At 47.8% G+C, this 10,725-nt stretch overlaps 1 protein-coding gene across 6 annotated transcripts in view; it reads left to right on the top strand.

Annotated features, from left to right (window-relative positions):
• The first annotated feature begins 3,318 nt into the window (after positions 1-3,318).
• Positions 3,319-10,725, top strand: part of LOC146339280 (uncharacterized) — a 41,553-nt gene continuing 34,146 nt past the window's right edge. For all 6 annotated transcript variants that reach the window (XR_014784215.1, XR_014784214.1, XM_084808965.1 and 3 more), the window contains exon 1: positions 3,319-3,450. Coding sequence is in view for 4 of the 6 variants with exons in the window: in XM_084808965.1 (XP_084665091.1) it covers positions 3,396-3,450 (55 nt within the window). In the remaining 2 variants the exon portion in view is untranslated. The remainder of the gene's footprint in view (positions 3,451-10,725) is intronic.

The raw sequence follows: 10,725 nt of genomic DNA, 5'->3' as shown, positions 1-10,725 counted from the left end.
TGTGAACCCAGAGCTGTGGGTTGTTCATGGGTTGTTTTGCCAGGCTATAGAGGTGGCTGCCAGAGTGATAAAAAAAATTCTGCTGCTCTACATGCCAGTACTACAGTGCTGCAAAGGCATTTGGGAGACAGGGAGTGTGCAGGCAAAGGGGGAGGGAAACAAAACAACCCAGCAATTGAGAAAACAAACTGTGGTTTGTTTGATTGTCTGGTAGACAAACCCTGGGCAGAGCAACAACCATAGGTTAAATAAACCGTGAATAACTTACGTGTGAACCAGGTCATTACCTGCTTCTTCCCTAATTACCTGTGCCCAAACCTTCTATACAAAACATTCTTGCAGCCTTTAGAATTGGTCTTTGTGGCTGCCTCTTGTCCTGGCTTACTAGTGTCCTTTATCATGCTGTTTTTGTGTGTGCTGGTACACGTTTGTGACAGAGTTGTCAGGTAGATTTCTTGTTGGCTTCCGTATGTCATGGGTTTGCACAGAAGTCATGTGTTCTGTCCACTAATGGATTGTGGGGAGTATCCCCACCCCACCCCCTACAACTGGAGGCTGAGTACTGTGAGCAGGATCGACTGTGTCTGAAATTCCTTCTGATAGCAATGTGGTTCACTTCTGTGAAGTGTAGTAATGCTTCCAATACTAAGTTAACCCGAACTCAGCCTAGAAGAAGCCAACTATAGGATACTCCTGCATATTGTATGTGCTAACAGAGTGAACATAGCACCAACACGTAAGAGAGAGTTTTATTTGTATATCTAATCTTAACCACCTATCATTTCCATCTCTCATTCTATGTGTGGATACCCAACAAGTATTGGGGTTCAACTTGAGGTTAAAAGTAGGGTGACAGCAAGTGTTTTGTTGGGTTTTATATCCCCAAAAGTGCTCCTGATGTCACCCAGAACCCACAGATGAGCAAGCTGCTCTCCACAATTTGGAGAGCTTGAAAGCTGGCTTGCTATTTTGTTGATCATAATAAAAGTTTACCTTAGGGTGATTTTTGAACTGTAATTCTAGAAAATGTGTTTCCTAAATCTGTGTGTTAGCATGTGTGGATGGCTTGATAATACTGACTTTGTTCAAATATCTGGTTTCACTTTGGCGAGGAGAGAGGCTGGATGGCTAATAACCAAAAAAACCCCATCCCCACACAATATCCTAATTAAAATCCAGTGAAACAGACATACTAAAAACCTCCTCCCCATTTTAAAGTTTAGCCTTGGTCACCAAAGGCCATTCATTGCAGAGAGGAAGACTTGCACTGCTTGTAGTACTGTGCAGAGTAACAAATTTACTGGAGTAAAAGCTTTAGTAAAGTAGAGCCCAGATGCATGAAGTATTCTCAGTGGGCAGATAATGTATAGAGAAAAACATTGTAGGCAGTGGTGTCAAATGGAGCATGAAATGCAAGAGGTACAGTCTGTGACAGTTCTATGTAAAGCCCGGTAAGCACGGTGACCATTCTCAACAGTAAATAGTCATGATATAGCAGAGTCTTCCTAGTTTCGCTTTGCTAATTTAACACTATTGTGGGAGAAAGAACCCTGGTCTCCAGCAAACCCTAAATGAATAGAATCAAACCTGCGGGCAAATTTGAGGCTCCCTTTGTGAAGGCATGGTGACTTTCAGCTGAGCAGCAGAGTCTAATTGCTGTTGTAATTATTGCTACCAGTAACTGTCAAAAATATAGCCAAGGCCATGGCTACAGGCACCTAGAAAATGCAAAGGCTGAATACGTAACAGCTGGCTGCCTTTTCTTATCCACTGTTGACTATCTTGCCAGAGCTAACTGGGTTTCGTGAACTATTTGCTGCTAATAGAGCATGTAGCACTAGCTAATCAAAACCTGACCCCAGTACTTGAGAAGAATACACACGTGTATTAGGCTAAACCTATTAATGCTGGTAAAGCAATAGATTTCCACAGAGCTGACATAATTCTGGTGACAAAAACTAACTTGGGGCACAATCCTATGCATGTATAGACAGAAAAAAGGTCGTACAACTCCCAGCATCCCCCAACCACCATAGCTGGCTGGGGAATGTGGGGAGTTGTAGGACCTTTCTCTGTCTAAACAAGCATGATTGTGCCCTTGGTTACTAAAACAGACATTGCAATACATTTCTTTTCCAAACAGCCTTAGTATATTATGTGACAACAAGGGAGGGAGCCTTCTCCATTGTGGTGTCCTGTTTATGCAACACCTTCCATATGGGGGTGTGGCTGGCACAGATTGTATTTCTTTTGGCACCAGGTGAAACTATCCGCCCAGGTAATTTACATTTGTGAAGCTGGATGAAATAAAATGTCTCATGTGTTTTCTGCCTTTTTATTTTTCTGATGTTTTATTGTTGTTGGTCATATTAGGATTTTTTATTACGTTTTGTATGCTACCTTGATACTGTAAGATGAAAGGTGGTAAAGTGTTTTTAATAATAACTTCCATACCTGACGTTTGGGGAGAAGAATAAAAAAGGAGAATGAAGAATTCTCAGAACATAGTTGCGCAACTAAAACATGCCTGAAAACGAAGACCATGGCTGCTCCAGGAATAAGGCCGAGCGCTCTCTGTCAGTCCTCGCATACGCCACTGCTCCTATTCATTACAACAAACTACAATTCTTCAGGGTTGCCATATAAACCACCAAGAGACGTTAGTATACAAGTCTGACAAATAAATACATCTGGATATTTTCAAACTATTGATACTCCTTACAGAAAGCCACTTGGAACAGTGGGTTCCAAGACTGCTGAGAAGAAAAGGGAAAACAATTTCAAGAAATGACCGCAGGTTCCTGTGCTCAGACTGAAATTTTTAATTCCCAAAGCATGGGGAGAAACAACACGGCGTCACTGAACGCCCGGCGCGCGTTTCCCTCTTGATCTGGCTGGGCGCCGCGCCTCCTCCGGCCGGGGCCCGCGTCGCGAAGGCCACGCGCGGCAACCCAGGCCGCGCGGGCTCGCGCGCGCTTGCCCCGCGCACGGTCTGCCCCGCTGGCGGGGCGCTTCCAGGGCCGCGGCTCCCACGCGCGGTTGCTGGGGGGGGCTCCGCGTGGACTGGGCGGAGCCTGCTCTCCAGCGAGCCCTCCGCGGAGCGGCTGCCCGTGGCCCCGGGAACAGGCGGCGCCCGCCCGCGCCGGGAGCAGCCGAGGGACGGAGGCAGGCGCGGCTGCCCGGAGCGGCCTGCGCGCCCCGCGGGGGCCTCCCAGCGCCGCGCGCCCCTGCCCGGGCGGGGAGGGCTCTGCGGTCGCCGCCCATTAAGCGCCCCGCCCCGGCCCGGCGCCTTGCACGTGCTTCGCCCGCCGCGGAGGCGGAGGCGGGATCGGCTCCGCTGTCGAGCGGGCGGCGGCAGCTGCGGCTCCGGGTGGGAGCGGCGCCCCGCCGCTGCCATGTCGGGCGAGCAGGATTCCGCCCGCCGGCGCAGATACACGCAGGACAATTACGGTGAGCGGAGAGGGGGGCGGCGGCCGTGGGGGGCGCGCAGGAGCGGGGCGCGCGCTTCCGCCTCTCCGCTGGCTGGGGAGGGGCGCCCGTTCCTCAGCGCCCCCCGCCCCGCGGCACGCTTCTCCGGGAGGGCGCCCCCCGCCCCGGCCTCTGCGCCGCCCCCCGGCGCGTGTCAGCCGGGCGCCCGGCGCTGCCTCGCCCCCCCCCCCGCGGACCAGCCGCTCCATTTCCCGCCCCCACGCGGGGGTCTCCCGGGCGGCGGCGGCGCCTGACCGCCGCTCCCCCGGGCCGCCCGCCCTCTGCGCGCTTCTTTTCAAGCGCTGCTTTTTCCCTCCTCCCCGAATTGGATCCAAATCGGAACGCATTTGCGCAGGCGGGTAGGGAAGGAGTTAGCCCGCTCCGCTCCGCTCCGCTCCGGCTCGGCTCTGCGGAGGGCCTGGGCTCTCCCTCCCCCCTCCCTCTCGCCGTTTCGGTGTCCTTTGGAGCGTGATCCGGCCAAGCATCAGCGCAGGTTTTGATGGGATTCGCAGGCTGGTGATTCTGTACTCGTTTACCTGGGAGCAAGCCCGCAGAACTTAATGGGACCTACCTTGCAGTAGGCATCTGTTGGGGCTGTACTGTCAAGCGCATGGCTTTCATTTGTTTGCCCCTTTGAAATCAGTGAGGCTTAAAGGGGTTTTAACTTCAGCTGGATTGGGGTCACGGCCCACTCATGAGTTATTTGCAGGATAGGTTTGGAGGAGCTGACTGAGTGAGGATGGGGAGAAGAAGCAGGAAGCAAATGGCAATTTGGGGTAATCTTTGTCTGTGTTAGGGGCTGACCGATGGGGAGTTGGGTCAGTGGTATAGCACTTGCCTTGGACGTAGCTACAGCGGGTAGCCATCTGCATGAGCAAGATGGACCAGTAGGCTCCTTGATATAAACCCTCTTCCCATGCAACAACCATTAAATAACAGACCAGCGTAGACAGATGTGAAGTACTTGACCGCTGTACAGAGGCTGCCACTGGAGTCAGCCTCTGCTGTCAAAAAGCATATGTGCAAAGCCCCTTTTTGGCCTCAGTCTTTTCCCCACCGTCCGCTTGTCCAGAATTCTAAGGAATATAAAATTGGCCTTTTAATGAATTGCTTCTTTTAGATATAGGTGAATGCAAGCTTTCTAGTTATGCAGAACTCTTCTAGCAATTGCAAGAATCTTGCGTCTGCACAAACAGAACGCTGCTGTGAAAGTCTGTTCCAGCTGTTGTGTTTGATGTCCTGTATTTAGCTCAGAGGCGCTGTACACACGATTAAAATAGCAACTTATGGTTACCCTGAACTTACTTTCTCTTTTGCTCCCTTTTAGTTCTGCTGCTGCTACCTGTTCAGCTGAGCTATTTCTTACCCAGCGTATCCTACCCTTTTCTCCCTCACCCCACCAGCTTTCTTGGTCATTATTAAAGCATTAATGTTCATGGTGGTTAGGCAATGGTGATTAGCCGTTATAGCTAAATGGAGCTTCCAGATTCAGAGGCAGTATATCTTTGAGTGCTGGATGCTAGGCAGGACAATGACAGGGTGAGCATCACCTTCATGGGTTTTTCAGAGGTATTTGGCTGACCATTGTCAGAAACAGAATGCTGGACTAGAAGGACCTTTGGTGTGATCCAGCAAGGCAAATCTTGTGTAATTTTTTTTGAGATTTAATTTAAAATGTAAATGCATCTGTTTGGAAGCGAATTTCACGAATCAATTTGCCTGTGTGTGTTGGAGAGGAAGAGGATGAGTTTCATAGAGGGATCAGAGTACTGGACTTGGGTAAGGTACAAATTTCATCTTTCTGGGTGCCCTTGAGCAAGTCGTTCAGCGATATTTACCCCGTAGGTTGTGAGCGTAACCATGAGGTCAGAATTCTAAATCGTGGCATGTTGAAAGCACTCCCAAAAAGACTTAAAAGCTAGGTACCAGTGGTATCTCAGAGTACTTTCTTTTCTGTATACAAGATGGAAGACACACACATTCAGTGTCAGTCTGGTTTGGAAGTGAACTATATTGACATCTGTGGAACTTCTTTCCAAGTACACATGTTCAAGATTAGTTTCTTAACTCTGTTCTACTCATGATTCCCTCCACTCCAGCTTCATTTTAAAAAAGGTAATGGGTGTCCTTTTCTTTTTTAACACCACAACATTTATTTACAGTGCAATCTTATATAGTCTACTCAGTAGTAAGTTCCATTGAGTTCACTAGGACTTATCGCCAGGTAAGTGGGTATAGAACTGCAGTCCTCATATCTAGGCCAAGGGTGGGCAACTTGTGGCCCTTCCGATGTTTTGGCCTACAACTCCCATCATCCTTCACCATAGGCAATGCTGGCTAGGGGCTGATGGGAGTTGTGGACCAAAACATCTGAAGGGTTACAGATTGCCCAGTAATATTCTATCAATATTAAACTGCCAGGGTGGTGTACAATCAGTAAGAAAATTACAATAAAAACAAAGATAAAAGCACAGAAATAGCACGCCTAAAACCAATAAAATCCTACAGAGCTGTACGATAAAACTAAACTCTGTTACAAAGCATTCTTTAATCATGCTTTAAAGTGTAGTGTCTGGGCAAGCAAACAAAAGTAACACTTTTCTATTCATCTGTCTGATGGAGATATTTATGTCAAAAGCTCACATTTTTTCCATCAGCACAAAGGTAACTCAAGCTGTTGGCAACCAGCAAGTACTTAAAAGGGAAAAAAAGACACACACACACACACACACACACACCGGTTTCAATAAGCTATTGGCTCTTCCCCCCCCCCCCCCCGCCGTGATGGGGTGGACAGAAATCCCAAGCACAACTATGCTGAGGCAGCTAAGGATCTGGAATAGTTTCTTCGGCCTTGTGCAGTGCTGGCCCCTAAAAATTATTTGTATTCCTAAAAATACTTGTACCTTGTATCTGCCCAAATAGTGTCTTCAGAATGGTTTAAAATCAAATAACACTGGGGTCTTCCACATGGCGCCTGCGGACACCTCTCTTGGCGCCCACCATGCTTCCTGTCCCTCTCAAGTTTTATTTTATTTCTTAAGATCTTTTATTCATTCATTCATTCATTCAGCTGGGAGGCATGTATGCCACAAAACAAAGTGTTGCCCCATCGTTATTTGGATTCAAATGAGTGTTTCCCCCCCCACTTCTGACTTATGCTTATGTTCTGGGACAAGTTACTTTTCTTTTAGTCTCACCAGTGTTGTTTTCTGGGCAATAAGTGATTTGTGACTGGCCATGGTGACCATTTTATGAATGGGCAAGGCCGCCCCCCCACCACAGCAGCCATTTTGTGAGAGCACCCATAACGCTCTCAAAATTCTAAATGTGCCCATTGCCCTAAAAAGGCTGTGGATCCCTGAAATAACACAAGCAAACAATATTAAAATAATACATGATCAAATTAAACAAGAATTCAACAGCATTGGCACAACCCAACGAAACCCAGAAAGACTGCAGAATCGAAAGAAAAACATTGAGCAGAACCCTAAAATGTGTGTTGAAAAACTTAATGCTGGTTTATTGGAGTTGAAGGTCTTTTTTCGCTCTGGTGTGTGTATGTTTTTCCCCCAGAGGGCCAAAATAGCAATCATGACCTACTTTGTGTTTTGATGGTGGTAAGACCTGACCTCTGACTTACTAGCTTGTGACCAGACCAACATCATGGATTGATTTTTATTTCATTTGGACTCTGCACTTCACCCCAATTTGCCGTCTTTCTTCGAAATGTGTGCACGGCAGCTACCCAAATTACATGTATGTCCAATCTTCGCACAGCCAAAAGGGAGTCTGGAGAGGCTTGAGGCAGATGCAGTTGACAAAGGTGTTCAGGCGAATACATGGACTGTATATTCTGTGTATATACTGTATATACAGTATATATATACCGTGTATATACAGTATATACTGTGAATACACGGACTGTACACGGAATACACGTACACGGACTGCATTGGTGTACATCCATAAACCCTGCTTGTGGGATTCTTGGAGACCCTTGGTTGGTTATCACCACTGCAGGAAGTCTGATGTTTCGACAAGTTGAACCCTTGGTGTGAGTTAGCAGGCCTCTTACATTCTTAAAAACCCGGACAGGAGGTGAAAGTGTTCCTTCCAAGAATTGCGGGCCGTGCAGTTCCTTTTATTCCCAGTTTAAAACCACTTGAGACACAGAGCATTTGCCTGGTCAGCTTGCTTCAGCGATGGAAGTTTATTGGTTCAATAGTCATCCTGTTACAATGCCACTGAAGTACCTCAAGGTGTTTCCCTATCCCTTGCGAAAGCCTTGGGTTTGAAGCTTGCTCCTAGGGATGCTGGAGAAATTCGAGATGGATTAAAATGAGCTCGGATTTCTAAGAATCTGACCTGCAGAATCCGCTGTGGAGCGACCCCCTCAGGCCCTGCGGAGTCCGTGGACTTTTGGATGATTTTTTTACTTTCTTGAAATTTACGCATATAAATCCGTAGAAAAATAAACTGCTGCTGAGGAAATGTAGAATGGAATAGGGGACAATACACTAAATGTTACGTACCGGGGTAAATTATGTAAAACGTAAATATTTACGTAATTATTTCCATATTTTTCTGCATGACGAAAAACAAAATTCACATCCGTCTGTGGGTGGATGACGGAACGAAAGGCATCTGACAATCTGCAAAACACAGACGGAGTGGATTTTACACAGTCCGTACATCCCTACTTGCTCCTGGGGCAGCTGGGCCTTTATCCAGATAGTCCAGGAACACAGATTTGTTATTGCAGACTACCAAAGACTCTCTAATGTCTAAGTACTGCTTTTATGCTCTTTTGCGGCATGAACCTGGCATCAAGCGGCTATCATCCCAAAGTTGTCTCGACATCGGCCTTTGTCGGACATGAGGTGGAGGCGGGGCTTTCAAGATAAGAGGGATGGCTTTTGTGGAGGAAAAGGTTGGCGTTAAGGAACGTACAGGAGAGCGCCCACTTCCTTGTCCTTGAGCTGCCAAAGAGACACTACCACAGAATATACGAAGGCCGCTTGCTAGTGACGAATAAAACCGGTGGCTTTGTTTGAGAAAGAGACAAGAAAGAAACGTTGCCCCTCTTCCTTCACAGAGCTGTTTCCTGGCCATGTCAGTATAAATGAATGTTAATGAATGACAGGGAAACCAACCGCAGGTGAATGCAGTTCAAAATGGCTCCCGCTGTACTGCTGTTGTTCAGTTGTTCAGTCGCGTCCGACTCTTCGTGACCCCATGGGCCATAGCACACCAGGCCTTCCTGTCCTGCGCTGTCTCCCGGAGTGTGCTCAAGTCCATATTCATTGCATCGGTGATGCTATCTAGCCATCTCATCCTCTGCCATCCCCTTCTCCTTTTGCCTTCAATCTTTCCCAGCATCAGGGTCTTTTCCAGTGACTTTTCTCTTCGCATTAGGTGGCCAAAATATTTGAGCTTCAGCTTCAGTATCCGTCCTTCCAATGAGCACTCAGGGTTGATTTCCTTTAGGATTGACTGATTTGACCTCCTTGCAGTCCAGGGGACTCGTAAGAGTCTTCTCCAGCACCACAGTTCGAAAGCATCAGTTCTTCGGTGCTCAGCCTTCCTTATAGTCCAGCTCTCACAGCCATACATTACTACTGGGAAAACCATAGCTTTGATTAGACGGACTTTTGTCGGCAAGGTGATGTCTCTGCTTCTTACTATGCTGTCTAGGTTGGCCATAGCTTTCCTCCCCAGGAGCAAGCGTCTTTTAATTTCATGGCTACAGTCACCGTCTGCGGTGATCTTGGAGCCCAAGAAAGTAAAATCTGTCACTGCTTCCATTTCTTCCCCTTCTATATGCCAGGAAGTGGCCAGATGCCATGATCTTCATTTTTTTTAATGTTGAGTTTCAAACCAGCTTTTGCACTCTCCACTTTCACCCTCAACAAGAGGCTCTTTAGATCCTCTTCGCTTTCTGCCATAAGGGTGGTATCGTCTGCATATCTGAGGTTGTTGATAATTCTCCAGCAATCTTAATTCCGACCTCTGATTCATCCAACCCCGTGTTTCTCATGATGTACTCTGCATATAAGTAAAATAAGCTGGGCAACAATATGCAGCCTTGTCGTACTCCTTTCCCAATTTTGAACCAATCGGTTGTTCCACGTCCGGTTCTTACTGTTGCCTCTTGACCCTCGTACAGGTTTCTCAGGAGACAGGTAAGGTGGTCTGGTACTCCCATCTCTTTAAGAATTTGCCACAGTTTGTTGTGATCCACACAATCACAGGCTTCAGCGTAGTCAATGAAGCAGAAACAGAGGTTTTTCTGGAATCCTCTTGCTTTGTGATCTATGAAGGGGCCTGCAGTGCTACTGCTGCTGCATTTGTTACCTGCTACTGCAGCTTCCTTCAGCCTGATGCCCCCTAGATGTGTTGGACTACAATCCCCTCATCCCCATCTTGGCCATGCTGGCTGTGAGGATGGGGATTGTAGTCTCAACCCCTCTCAGTGGGGCACCGAGGATGGCTGCGCTAGGGGAGCATTCTCAGACTGTGGGGAAGTCCCACATTCTTCCAGCGTGACTATTGGGAAGAGACTGGATGCTCCGGTGGCTGGGATGGCACGTACTAGGTCTGATAGGGAGACTCTGGTAATGCGTTAGTACACAGAGTTTATTTCTCGCTTGCACTGGGCTAGGTATCCTCCTCTTGATCGTGATGTATCAATACTTTAATCAGGCTCCTCCAACGACGAGATAAATCGGGATCGTAAAACATCTTGTGTTTGATGACCTTTATTTACACATCTTTATCTTGCCTTTAAAAAAATGTGCCACAGGAAGGATAAACGGTAGATCCGTAGCCCAGGAGAGCAGGATCTGAAGGCGTTTTGTGCGCTGTTCGTCCCCTGCCCCCTCCCCTCTTTCGTAGCAGGCCTCGGCTGAAGTGGAGAGCAATTAGCGTGAGGATTTCAGATTCTCTGTGCCAGAAGGATGAGGTGACGAATGCCATGCGAAGGTTCAGCCAATGGGTCTGCGGAGGCTCGGGGATTAACAGACTCTTGCATCCTTGGGTTTAGACCCCGACGCCCCCTGCTTTTAGAAGCCAGGCCCCATGAGAATGGCGGGGAGGCTCACATTCTTTCCTAAGCAACAACATCAAGCTCTTGGTGCTCCGGGCATGAGGCACTCGGGGTTTTTTTCCCCAGCTGGACGTGCAGCTGCCGTTAAGGGAGCTTCCAGATAAGCCAGACTTTATCTTGATGACCTCACTTCTCAAACAACCCAATCT

This window comes from Heloderma suspectum, chromosome 7 (genome assembly GCF_057233095.1).
Source record: "Heloderma suspectum isolate Gila_16-S chromosome 7, 16-S_ref, whole genome shotgun sequence".
Classification (NCBI taxonomy): domain Eukaryota; kingdom Metazoa; phylum Chordata; class Lepidosauria; order Squamata; family Helodermatidae; genus Heloderma; species Heloderma suspectum.
This window is presented reverse-complemented; position numbering and strand designations above follow the sequence as displayed.